Below are 14180 nucleotides of genomic sequence, written 5' to 3'. Positions count from 1 at the left end.
CACCGCCTTTCTCTGCTCGTGTCTGAGATGCAGGCCTCTATCCCTGGCACCTGCTTGTAGTCCTGGTCTGCCCTATCACTACCTTCAAAGTTGCTTCTTCGGAAAGGCCTTTTCACCTTTTATCCTCTCCTCAGTGGTGTAGTGAAGATGAGTGAAAATCCTATTCTTTCTGCTATTGCCCTATCCCCCCCGCATGGATGCTAAAACATCAGCTTACACTGCTTGTCAGGAAGAGGAGCTAGCATTCTTTCCTGCCTAAAACACCTAGCATGCTGTTGACACTATGCAAATATGCACTATATGCTGCTGGCAGAAGTGGCAATTCCATTGACTTCAAAAGCTTTTGCTTACTTGTGCCAGCTATGAATATGGTCCCCAGCATCCTTTACTGTTTAGACAAGTGTAGAACTTCTAAATTCCGTAGGGTCCCAGTCCGCCCCAACAGCTCTATGGCAGTGGTGGAAGATGATCATGCTTGGTCAGAGATCACATTTTTCAAAAAAGGTTGGTGTGCTTTGTGTTCTTACAAACTAGTTACCCCGTTCACCCAGGACACTAGCTAGTACAATCCAGCTGAAGATTTACACAACCACCTCAATCTTTCCAAGACTGTGTCAATACCATTCACCAAAGCACCACAGATTCCAGCAATCCTACTGGTATTTAGGGAGTGATGGATAGCTCCAGCCTGTGCTGTTCTTCTGTGTTTATATTTTAGACAGTAAATAAATGCTTCCTTTAGAAAGCTTTTAAAAGGTGTTTTGCCAACTGTGCTTGTTGTTGCAATAATATGTTTTAGAAATAAGTCAGCAGGGCCCTCTAAGAATGCAGAGTAAGCAGTGTGTGACCAACCAAGAGCTAGGGTTTATCCTTCAGTATATCTGGTGTCCCTGTTTGCATTGCTCATGGGCCTACTGTAGTGAGCTTTGAAACAAAGGGAAGCATTTTCACTAAATTGTTATAACTTGCAGAGTAAGCTTCCCAAGCTGATATGTAGATAGGGATAACCATGCACTTCTCTCCTTTAAAACAAAAAAACAACTAGCATCCATTAAGACAGTGGCTCCTGGCCCCCTCTATCAGGAATCCTTCCACTTACACTGAAATCTCATGATTATGTAGTTCCTTTTCATTTCATTCCCCTAATAGAAGTTGAAACCATCATAGCTGTTTTGCCATGTGGATGGTGGTTTAAGAGCAGTAGCCAGTCAGAGGGCAGGGATTGGTATGCAGTGGAACTGCTGTAACTAGTGTAGCCTTGATTTTTACTAACTGTGCAATATGCAACTCCCTATTTGCTAGATACTAATCACAGATAGGCTTCAGTGTCACACAGGCTTTGTCTCTTATACTTCCAAAAATCAGCCTATAATTCTGCACAAGCAGAGATTACTATGTAGACAGGATGTAGATGTTTTTCTACCCTGTCTTCTAACCCTCAAGTATCTGAGCGGTGTGTACACTCAGACCCCCATAGTCATGTGTGATGGATGTGATATATGCCTGTGTAAACACAGCCACAGAATAAGAAAAAGCCTAATTGCTGTGGTGCTTTTGTGAGTCAGTTCTGCACCCTAGCCTGATGCTTTGCTTGTAAAGGAGCATTGCAGAATAACCTGCATCACACCCAGAAGGAAATTAAAATGAGTGCTGCTTTCAGAAACAGACTTCTCATCTCTACACTTGTGGGGCTTATTGCATCACAGCCCCTTACATTAGCCTGAAGGAGTGTATTCTCTTCTTCATATGCTCCAACTTCTCTCCTTAGGGACCTAAGCAGGAGGTTGACTGTTCAGCTGTTAAACTGATCAGAGGCTAACTTCTAGAGCATTGTCTCTTTTCAGCTAGCTATGATTCTGACTAGTAACTGGGAGATTTGACATTGGTAACACCTACTGCAAATTAACAGAATATTTAAAGAGATCTTCTACTTGGAGTCATCCAGGGAGTGGTGGCAGAGAACAAAGATACTATTCACACCTGCTCAAGAACTCCATGGTTATGAATAAACTACTGTATAATTTATTATTACCCTAAAGCCATCCACAAGCAAGAATCAGTGCCTCTCTGTGGAATCTCCTCCCCATGCCAGTTTACCAAACCTCCACCTTTTCCTCAGACTTATTCATCTGTTAAGGCTGAAATATAGGATGCAGTCAGAATGATGAATTCATCCATAATAAGGGACACCAAAATTATTTTTGCACAAAATTTAAAATGCTGCAGGATTCCTTCTGTCAGTAGAAGTGACTATTTGTTCTCCATTTCTTGTGTCTATGTCTATTGTAAATAATTTTCATCAATGAAAATGAGAAATACCAGACAGATACAGAATGAAGGGAACTTTAGAAGTAGGATGAGAGGTGCCCCTGAAAACAAAGGTCATGTGAGAAGTTCCTAATTGACCCACTTCCTTCCATGAGGGCCATATGAAATGATTACAGAAATAATGCACCAAGCTACCTCAATTCTGAATGTCCCAGCACCTTCCTACATTGCAAAATCCTACTTCACAAGAGAAGTGACTAAAAACTGCCCCAACATTAATCCTACATGAGAAAAGACTTCAGCTGCTTTATAAACACTTAGAAGAGGGAGCATCTTCTAAGCCAGGGGTTCTCAAACTTCATTGCACCATGACCCCCTTCTGACAACAAAAATTACTATGTGACCCCCCTGACAACAAAAGTTACTACATGACCCCAGGAGCGGAGACTGAAGCCCCGGTCCCCAGCAAGTCTAAGCCAGCCCTGGTCCTGACCCATAGTTTGAGTTAAGAACCACTGTTCTAAGCCATTAAGGGACAGACCTCTGAGTCATGGGATCCATGATCTATTCCAGGCTGTGTGAGTTAGGGAAACAGAGAAGTGACTTGCCCAATCTCTAAAATGGAGATTTTAAGCGGGACCTGAAACCTTTTCAGGGGGTTGCATGCCCTTGAGCTAGTCACTTCCCCATCTGTAAAATGGGGATAATGATACTCCCTTCTCCAACCTGGCTTCTTTAGGTAGAGTGTAAATGCGCCAGGGACTGTGTGTGTTTCTACACAGAACAGGCGGGATTCCACAGCCACCCTGAGCAGCCTCTTCCAGAGCTTAACTGCCCTTACAGCAAGACCGCTTTCCCCAACAGCTAACCCAGCTCCCTTGCTGCAGATTGGGCCTGTCACTTCGCATCCGAGCTTCAATGGACGTGTGGGGTGCCCGCCGCAGCGAGGCCCTGCTCTCTCGCCCGTGGGACCCCTGGGACTGGCAACAAGCCACCGTCCGCGCAGCCCCCTTTAAAGAGCAGCGCTGCTCTTTTGTCCTTGCCAGGCTCCCATAGGGCGCAGGCTGGGTTTCTTCCGGCCTGAAGAGGGACCCGCAGCGGCCCAGCCCCCGCCGCCGGGCTGACTCTCCTTGCCCACGTGTAGGCACTGGCGGGTGGGGGGTCTCGGGATGCCGCGTCCGTCCCGTCTCCGGGCCGGGCTTTGCCCGGGGCTGAGCTAAGGCAGAGACCCGGGCTCGCAGCACTTCAGCCTGCAGGATGCTGAGCCGGTCATGGCTGCTCTCCCGCGGCGCTCCGCCACTCACGCGGCCCCCGGGGCGCTGCTGAGGTAACTGCATTCCCCCCCCCGCCCCGCGCCGCATAGGCTCATACACCCCCCCCCCCCGGCTGCCGGGGAGGGCGAGGGTTGTGTCCCTAGTGCCAGGAGGGAGGGAGGGAGAGAGAGAGAGAGTCAGAGTCCCACACGCCCCCGCCCGCCCCCGCCGCCGCCTCCGGGGGGGGGTTCGGGTTCGGGCTCGTGCACGTGTCGTGCCAGCCCCGCTCGTGCGCGTGAGACGTGCAGCCCTGCGCCCAGCCGTGCCGGGTTCACGGCCGAGGGGGTGGGGGTGGGATTCAGGGAGGTATAAACCTTTTTCTCCTCCTCCCTTCAGCGGTACAGCGGGATGTTCGCGCAAACGCCCTTCCCACCCCCCCAGCCCACGGATCCGCTTCCCCGGGCTCCTACGGACACAGGAGGCGTTATCCGCCGGCAGGCACAAGCCGACTTCAGATTTCCCTCCTCGGCTCTCGCCCTCTCCCACGCCGCCCGTCCGCCCCTCCTACGTGCCCCGCCCGGGCTGCTGTCCCCCGCCGGCTGCTTGTGCGCTAGCCTCCCTTCCCCCGGCCCGGCCCTTTTAGTTCACAAACCAGGCAGCCCCCGCTAAGCTTTACGCCGGGGTAATGCTCTCGTGTGAGCTCGGCCATCTTGTTTCTTTGTGTAAATGTCTTGCATCGCCCCTGCTGCCTTAGTCCCGCCTTAAGGCTGGGCCCGTCCTGCTGTAGGCCGCCGCTGTTAGGAGAGTTACTCAGGGCAGGTGAGCAGGGGTCAAGTAGGGGAGAGATGCCGAAGAGTCCGGAATAAGACTTTTAAATGTCTCTTAAGACGGGGAGAGACCTTAAAATCAACCCAGGAGAGATTCCTTCAGCAAGGCTGAGATTTGGCAGGGCTGGCTCCACTTGCCAGAGTTACAGCTTTGGGGGGTAACAGTTCACTTAGTGATATAGACAAGGGGAGGGGAGAAGAGGTTCCCTTCTCTCCCCTCAGAAGCACAACCCCACTAAATATAATTATTGGGAACTCTACTGGATCCTGTTCCAAATATTTAGGGTGTAAAACTGTTACACAAAGACACACTAGATTTTGCAGAGATGTGAAGTTATTCTACCTGCCAGCCTTGCTCGGCATAGCCCAGATCCCAGCTCAGGCGCTTAGAGGGTGCCCCTCTAGAGCCATCATTTCAATGGCCAGAGGGTAGTTTAGCTCTTGGCCCAAAGTGGGGTGTAGTGTTAATGACATTATCTAGTTGCTACCTTAAAGTAATGGACAAAAGGCTGTAGATTCTGAAATATCATGCCCTAATTTAAAGATGAAATGAATAAAGAAATATTTCCCATTTTAGAGGGGCAATCACTTTGTAATCTGTTAAACTGGGTTCAAGTAGTTTCAGGTACTAACCTGCCCTTCCAGCCCATCTGTTGTATAAATGTGTTCTGTCCCCCACTACAGAGGGCTTCTCCTCACTGTAGTTTCAGGGACTTGAAGTGTTTTGTTAAATTTCCCTTTTCAAAGTTTTTAGGTCAGTGGTAGTTTAAACACTGCTTCAAAGGATTTGGAGTTTAATTTGACACTTAGGCCCAGGTCCACAAGAGGTACTTAAAAAGAAAAAAGTAGTACTTGTGGCACCTTAGAGACTAACCGATTTATTTGAGCATGAGCTTTCATGAGCAACAGCTCACTTCATCAGATGCAACATCCGATGAAGTGAGCTGTAGCTCACGAAAGCTTATGCTCTAATAAATTGGTTAGTCTCCAAGGTTCCACAAGTACTACTTTTTCTTTTTGCGAATACAGACTAACACGGCTGTTACTCTGAAACCTGTCAAGAGGTACTTAGATACCTAATGCAGTTTTGGTGGCACAGAACTGCTGCCGACTGCAGTAGCTACCTAAACTCATTCAGCACCTAAGTTTTCAGGGTCTGAATTAACTAAACCTATACATTTCTGCCTCTGAGCAGATGTACTACTGCCTTCCTTTAGCCTAGTGGTTCTCAACCTTCCTAGACTACTGTACTCCTTTCAGGAGTCTGATTTGTCTTGTGTACCCCTCCCCCCCAAGTTTAATGTCACTTAAACTACTTGCTTACAAGAAAAAAAAAAAGACAAAAATACAAAAAAGTGTGTCACAGCACACTGTTACTGGAATTGCATACTTTCACATTTTTGCCATATAAAATAGATCAATTGGAATATAATTGTTTCAGTGCAGAGTATATAGAGCAGTATAAGGAAGTCATTGTATGAAATTTTCATTTGTACTGACTTCACTAGTGCTTTTTATGCAGCCTGTTGTAGAACTAGGCAAATATCTGATGAGCTTTTCCCTCTGGGGGGGAGGGGGGTGGTGGTGGTACATGTACCCCTGGTTGAGAACCACTGTTTCTAGGCAGCCAGATGCCTACCTCCCAAAGCCCCAGAACAATACACAAACTGGGGAAGACAGGCATTTGGCCACCTAAGTTACATGCAGGACCCAATCCTGTAGGCAGTCTGTGAGCATGCCTACAGGATCACATCCCATTCAGAACCAACTTTTATTTGGAGGAGGTGATTATCCCCCTTATGGCTTTTAACTCAAAGGACTCTGTCTTTCTCACACATCTAATGGCTATTTAAATATTCATCCACAGTGGAACAGACCTTGGGCCAGAGAGAGAATGACTATAGTAGTGGTTCGGGCACCTGCATGGGAGGCAGGAGAGCCAAGGTCCAGTGCCCCGCTCTAGTCACTTCCTTTTAAATCCACAGTGGAACAGGAAAGATTAAGGGACTTCTGTGTCAGAATATCCCATAGCTCAGTAGTTAGAGCATCCTCTGGAGGCCCCCCCAATTCAACTTCTTCCTCCCCCCCAGGCAGAGAGAAAGGAATTGAACCCAAGTCTCCTCTATCCCCAGAGTGCTCTACCTACCAAGCTAGGTGTCAAGGTGGCATCACCTCCTCCTCCAGCTATTATGTGGAGCAAGGCATGTGGCTAAACTTATTCCCACAAGAAATGCATGAGGTGCCTAAACCCCCTCACATCAGGCAGCTGGTTCCCATTTGTAGATTGGGAAGCAGAGATAGGTATCTCTGTATTTCAGAGAGAAGGAAGGGCTTAGTATATAGCCCTCATCACAGATGCTGGAACAATTTGGGGTGGGTGGGGGTGCTAAGAGCCCTATAACCAAACTGTAAACCCTGTATATAATGGAAACCACTTCAAGCCAGATGGTGCTGCAGCACCCATAGTTCCAGCACTTAGACCTCTCATGTCCATCTCTCCCACTGGCTAGTTCAGGCAGCTCCGCACCTGGTATACTGGCTCTTGTGGCTCATTCTTAGGTGCCCCTCTCTTGCATTCATTGTATAGGGAGCCTAGGGGTCAATGTGGCTTATGGATCAGTGTTGTTCCTTTGATTTTCTAAGCATCAAAAAAGTGAAGTGTTACAACAGCGAGAGTCAAGGCTTAAATCTCTTCATGGATCCCCCCTTAGTGACTCAGCCAATTAGTTTAGGCTAGGTTGAAAATAGGCTCATGTTTTGAATGAGCTGTTCTCCTCACCTGAAACAATTACTTCTAAGTATTGTCTTGTAGGTGAAATGTCCCAACAATTAATTACCCATAATTACTGGTTTTAGATGTAGATCTCTGTTTGGTCTCCTGTGCAGAAACTTCATGTATCCTTTCAGTTTGTGCTGCATGCTCCATTCTACCAAGATTGTAGGTATAGTGCTACTCCCTGAACTCTGACCTAATCCATCCTTCCTGTGTCGTTTTATGTAGCAGTTAGAGTAGCCAATTGACTGGTCATTCCACCATTTTTTCAGTATGGTCAATTAAGTTAGGATCTTGCATTGTCAGGTATTCTAGTTCATGTATTTTTATTTTTGAAGCCTCTTGCATGATAGGTACACTTAACCTGCAAATCACTATTTAACAGCTGGCTGCTTTCCCCCATAAATATTACCAATGGGAACATGCCCCTACAGCTGAGCTGAAGGAGAACAATAGCGTTGTGTTCCCTGAGCAAAAGGAGCAGAGGGTCTCATTACCTTGAGGCATGCCAGCTGTCCAGTAGTAATAGCTATGCACAAGATTGAGTTCTTCTCTTTATTTGCACACTACAAACAATTAAGACAGAGTTTTACAAGGCATTCTGGTCAATATGAAGGTCACAAATCAAGTTCAGTGCTGTTGAGCAAGAGTCAACATCCAGTTAATTTAAAAAGACCCACCAAGCTTATCTAGGAATTCAGAACAGCTTCCTCCACCCAGCAGTGCCCCTACCAAGTTTCCACACTAGAATTTTTTTTTTTTTTTAAAAAGGTCCTTTCCCAGGTGGAGATGAGAGGGCATCACAGCAATAGAGCCTCACCCAGGATGGTTCCCACCATTTGCAGCTGAAACTATTTGTTAAGAGACTTTAGAGATTTGCCATGAGGTGAGCTAGTTTCCTGGACACAGATGAAAACCCCCAACTCCAGTCAGGCTTTATACACTAGCCTCTTGTGCAACAAACACCCTGGACCATGTATCACTTATGTTTGCACTATGATGCAGAGCACATGCATTACCAGAGAGAATCCCAAGTAACATTGTCACTAGAGAGCTTAGTGCTTAGCCTGTTGGCTTTGGCCATCGCACTGAGCTAAGATCACTCCTTTCCTCTCTCATTTGAGGAGTTTTGATTTTTGTGGCCCATTTGGCTTGTCACTCCATCTGTCAGAGAGGGGATAGCAAAGTCAAATGGCTTCATGCAGTGAGCCACAGCTAAGGGCTCTGGCTCACTCCCCTGGGTATCGTAACTGAGAGACCTGAAGCCAGGAGCATAAGGTCTCTTGGTAGCTGCACCAGGCCATGCCAAAGCAATAGCAAAGACAGATTTCTCCAGAGATGGGGTATCTGGTTTCAGAGATCCCAGTGACCTCAGCTCGTCTACACTTGCATCCAGAGAAAGAGTGTTGTCCAGCAGGGCTGGTATCTCAGAGATCTCCCAGATGGGTGGAGGTGGTTTCCTGAGACTGGAGAAGTCAGTTGTTATCTCAGAGCTTTTGGAGAGCAAGTTGTCCATTGATTTGCGGAGCTTTTCTTCCTTGCATGGTGTGGAGGACTTGGCATCACAAAATACATCTACTATTGAGTTCACTCTGCTGTTGGATTCAGAAGCCACACTGGACAAGTCAAAGGCAACTGGAACACTGGGGGTCTTGCAGAAGCAAGCAAGACCACCATCACAAAGGCCCTGGGTCACACAATTCAGGTCACCCTTCACACAACTGCTCAGAGACTCTGGCCACTTGAGGACAAGCTGAGAACTACCTTTTGTTGTGTTCTCCAAGTCAAGGATGCCATCCCAGGCATCTGGTTTAGAGGTACTGTCAGTCTCCAAGTAGTAGCTGATGCCTGGAGAAAAGTTGATACAGCTGGAAGCACCTGCCACAAACCCATGTTCCAAGATCTCCTTTAACATCACAAGGTTGGTACTGCTCCTCTGGGTGGAGGACATCACAGGATCTCCACACTAAGTCACTCAGTCTTGTCCTGCTGCATCCAACAGACACACCCTGTGAGTAAAGGAAGCCTTGACAGAGGGAAAACACGTTGTCCTTCACAGGGCTCCTTTTCCAGAGTCTTGACTCTGGGCTTGTCTAGAGCAGAGCAGGTCTGACTACTTTAACTATCCCCATGTATTGTTAAAGCAGCCACCCCACAGTATGGATGTAATTATACCAGAGACTTTACACTAGTAGGCCTGTTTCTGGTTCAGGAAACAAAATAAGCTCTACTGATAGAGGGCACCTTTATACCAATATAGCTGCAGTCACACTGTGGTTTATACCAGTATAACTGTACTGGTTAGAAACCCCTGACACCAGTAGAACATTAGCATAGACCAGGCCTTACAGAAGCTTTTCTGACTTTAAACATGCCTGCCTCATCCTTGAGCTTATATTTGACATTAACTAGGTTACTATAAACTCACCTTCCTCAGTTATATTTCCAACCAGCATTTAAATCTTTCAGTTGGTTTTGAAACAGCACCCATTGCCAATCTTTGCAGCCCTGGCAGACAGAGGTCATCCAAGTAGAGGACTAGGAGCCAGGAGAGCAAAGGGATAGACAAACTCCCACAATGAACCTGGACAAGAGTGTTAAGCCTCATCTGTAATACGGGAGCAATACTAGTTTCCCAGGGGCATCATTAGGATGGACTAATTAGTGTTTGTAGAGTGCCTTAAGATTTACACTGATGGTCCTAGACAGATAGAGAGGTAGAGGTTGTTAACAGGTTGGAAGATTGTTTACATTCTTCCCACCTCACAGATGGCACCACTGTCCTGCCATCTGGCCATTTCTAGCATTAGGTTGGTTCATGAGCATTAGCTGTAGCTAGTAAAGCTCACCTGAAGATACTTTTTACCCCAGGAACTCATACTGCTTTAGTTCCCCTGTAAGGGTTGGCTTTGAATGGCTCCAGTCCTTGTGTCCCACCATTCTTATAAGCAAAGTCAGACTAAGGAGAGGGGACTCCTTAGAACACCTACAGAGGAGAGCTCATTTTCTGTCCTTGGGGTCTGATGCCAGAGAGACCCTTTAGCAGTTTGCTGTGCAGTAGGCTCTCACACACCACTGGGGCTGCTTGCTACATGGTTACCCTGCAACTGAAACATTTGTAGCTCTTCTCCCACCACTACCCTAGACTAGAGAGTAGACCAGGAATTCCTATGTGCTGGCTAGGGCTTTTCCTCTGGCTATGTGGATTTTAGAGACAGTGTGTTCCTTGGGGGACCAAGTCAACTTTAAGATCACATTTGCCTGGAAGCTTTGTACTAATAGTTTACACGCAACACCTAAAATGACCAGCTTTCTTCAGCTGGCAAGAAGCTTTCTGTTCCCCTGACATTGACTAGACAAAACAATGTGCTGTTGTGCACATCTTCTGTTACCAAAGAGGCCCTTGGATAGGGGAGCTGGAAAATCCCTTCTAAAGAGGTTACGATTAAAACCTCAAGTCAATACTGTACCAGAGGCTCCATAGCAGGAGCTGGATTTTTTTTTTTTAAAAACAAAAAACAAACAAACAAACAAGCTTCAAAAAAACCACACACCACATTTGGTGGACAGTGTCTCTTTAAGGGCAGCTCAGTATTCAACATATCAGTTTAGATGACAAAGCTGGGGTCCTCCAGTGGGCTAGAGGGGCAGAACACATGGGAAAGGGCAGTCACATGAACTGCTGCTCAGTAGGGACTTGGGAGAGCTCACTCAAGGAAGAGCTCATTGCTGTTTCCCAGAAGCTGTACACTATCCTGGCCTCCTGGGTGGTCTTACTAAAAGATGGTTGAGCTCAAACCGACATTATGGACTTGATGAAGAAGTTACTGGCTGGATTCTCTAGCCTGTGTTATGTGGAAGGTCAGACTGGATGATCATGATTGTAAAGCAAGAAAGGACTATCTGATCGGCTGTGCTGAAGATCCAATATAGAAAGCCCTGATTCAGATAGTCCAGGGTAGGACTTTAGTCCTAGAGATAAGTTCACTGAGAATATTAAACCAAGATGTGGCATACATGCACACCTGAGACCATGGTTGAAACTGATAGTGACAGGGCAGGGAAGAGAAGAAGAAAGAATGTCCTAATACAGTTCTCTCCCCCACACAGGAGAGCATTAAAAAACCTGAACACCCCACACACAAGTACACTAGCCAGCTATTATTCTAGTTAAAAGAATACCAAATTCAGAGATTTTGTAGATCACTTTCTGACACTAACAGCTTAGAGAACAACATTTCTTTATTTTTAGGCCCTAATCCTGAAAGTGATTGGGTCCAGATAAGTCTCACTAATCCACATATTATACATTCTCTCTGCACCCAGTCCACAGGCTAGTGAGTTGTGCTTACAGAGAAGCTCACTCTAGTCAGTAGAACGTTACACCCAACTGCAGTCACAATCATTTATCCTTACTTTTTACAACACTAGTTTGTTTCCATATTTCTTCAACTCACTCACCCACATGTAAGTGAGTCTTACATAGGAAGTGGTGGGGGGAGAGAAGAGAGGAGCTTTTAAGAAGCATCAGGAAAGGAACACAAGACACAGAAGATGATCTAGGGAGGCAGCGGGTGCATGACCAGAGGTTGATTTTAATTCACTTTTGACATTGACTAGGTTTGAAGATCCCCTGGAACATAAGAGGGGGTGAGTAAAATCCACAAATTCTCTAATGCTACATGACCATACAGGCAGTTTTTGGAAGCCAAGAAGTCTTTTCTCTAAGGAAAAATTTAACTAAACCAAATCACTAATATTTGAAAAATAACAGGAGGGAAGAAGAGTCCCATCTGGGAACTACTCACCTCTTGTTTCTGCAGAAATTCTCATGAACCTTTACTCCTGTTCTACTGGTGCAATGATGCTGCTTTTGTAGCACTGGTAATTAGTTAGCAGGTCCTTGTCATTTCCTATTAAGCTAATTTGGGAGGAGGCAGATTTTCAGCTTGACGGTGACGATGCTGTCAACAACCAACATGAAGCTGCTTTGGGGGAGGTTGCCCAACAGTCCTGCAGAGACCTGCACACATGCTTAGCTTTATGCATGTCAGTTAATAGTCCCATTGAACTCATTGGGGGTGCTTAAAGTTAAACATAAGTCTCTGCAGGACCAGGGCCTATAAGCAGAGGGCAGCCTATATCAGAATTGCAATAACCCAATAGTTCTGCAGGGTTTATATTTAGCCTGTCTACTTGGTGCTGTTATAGACTTCTTGGGGAGACACTAATTCACAAAAATCAAGCATCAGAAATAAGAACTGATTGCGAGAGCTGGTTGGTAGCGAACTCCTGAGTGCAGTGCACAAAAATAGAAATAACCCCAACACACACACAGCTGCTGGAGTAGCTCTGAACCAGATCAATGTGGTCATGCAACTCTTTTTGGGAGGAGCAACAGTGCCATCTGCTGGCAATGGTTAGTCCTATGACGGTATGTGCTCCCAAAGGAGATAAACCTACCGCACCAGGCTGCTCAAACTTTTTCATTGGGGAACCCACATCTCAATGGAGAAATTGTCTTCTCTCCCGTTTCTGATTATGCAGACCTCCTCTTCTTGCCTGTGGAAAGGTGCAGACCAGCTCCCTTCCGTTCACAATCCTGTAGCATCCCCATAGAACTCCAGCAGCTGTTTACATGGAAAAGCAACATAGGGAAAGTATTTTGATGTGTTTTTAGCTGTCTTCAGTGTGATGTAGCGGCTTGGAAACAAAGAGGAGGAGGCAGCAGCATATGACCAGCCAGCTCTCCAAAGGTCACCAGAAAGTGGTCCACGGACAAGTTTGGGAGCTGCTGCAATTACATCAGTGATGAATGTGAATCCTCTCCTCAGTTATTTTATCCTGGGTACCCATTAAACAAACCAGTGTCCTGCATACCTGAGCACGCAAGGTACCTCTCCCTTTTACACATATGGGTGTTTTTTAGTCTGCTTGCATGGATTTAAGGCGCCTCTCTTTCTGACTCTTCCACCTTGTATTTTGACTGTGCCATGGGGGTCTTTAACATGTTCTATGAGCTTCTGTCTTTTGGGCAGGTTGTCTGGAGGTGGTGGGGACTGCTGTCAGTAGTTGTGAATGGATGTTAAGAGATGGCAGAGAAGGTTGGGGGTATGATGGTCTGCTTTTATATATGGCTGCGTGATGGTTCTCCTTTTAAACCTTATTCACCCTTCATGCTGCAAATCTGAAATGGAGGTTCCGTTGTTTGATCACGTAGGCACGATTCAGCAAAGCGCTTAAACACGTTTAACTTTAAGCATGTGCTTAAGTCTTTTGCTGAATCAAAGCCTTTGTCTGTGAACTTGTCCGTATAGACATTTACACCAGCGATTGTCTTTGTTATAGTATTGTTGGAGTGGCTACAGATGTGTCTGCTCTGATTAAATAGTCATTCAGGGTACATGTAGGACGTTGTATGTAGAAGAGTGCAATTCTTTACCCCTCCTTCTTCAGTGCTGCCTAGCAAAATGCAGGTAAACATCCCTGCAAATGCATCTCTGCAGGCATGGGCCTCTGAAGATAAAATCACTTCCATTTAGTGGTCTTCCCTCTGTAAATCCACCTGTACCCCAAATAACATATGTTGGTAACAGTAATAATAGAAATAATATTCTCTTCTATATGACTTCTAATCTTCAAACACTGTGCAAAAATTAATCCTCACAATGCCCCTCTAAACAAATGGAGAAAATCTTCTGTTGCCTGGCATAGAAAGCTGCTTCTTGTTTACTCAGAGAACAAGGGCCATATTCAGCCCTGGAATAACCGTAATTTAGCACATATGTAGCTCTTCTCACATGTAGATCTCAAAGCCCTTAACAAAAGTGAGTAGGCATCATTATCCCTGTGTTAGAGATGAGGAAACTGAGGCACAGAGAGTTACATGACTTGGCCAAGGTCACGGAGTGTGTCTGTGACATAGCCAGGAACAGAGCCCAGGTCTCCTGACTTGTAGCCCAGATGCCTTCAATGGGATTGGCATCCTGCGTGAATTTAGTTTTAGTAGTCTGACTGAATGTAAAGGCTGTGTCTTCGAGGCATGATGAGCCTGGCCAT

General features: G+C 46.1%; 1 protein-coding gene across 1 annotated transcript in view; it reads left to right on the top strand.

The window, feature by feature from the left end:
- Positions 1 to 3313: 3313 nt before the first annotated feature.
- Positions 3314 to 14180, top strand: part of MYBL2 (MYB proto-oncogene like 2) — a 39888-nt gene continuing 29021 nt past the window's right edge. Inside the window, exon 1 of the mRNA XM_073309806.2 lies at positions 3314 to 3595. Coding sequence (XP_073165907.1) covers positions 3540 to 3595 — 56 coding nt within the window. The 5' untranslated portion in view covers positions 3314 to 3539. The remainder of the gene's footprint in view (positions 3596 to 14180) is intronic.

Source organism: Lepidochelys kempii, chromosome 13 (genome assembly GCF_965140285.1).
Source record: "Lepidochelys kempii isolate rLepKem1 chromosome 13, rLepKem1.hap1, whole genome shotgun sequence".
NCBI lineage: Eukaryota > Metazoa > Chordata > Testudines > Cheloniidae > Lepidochelys > Lepidochelys kempii.
This window is presented reverse-complemented; position numbering and strand designations above follow the sequence as displayed.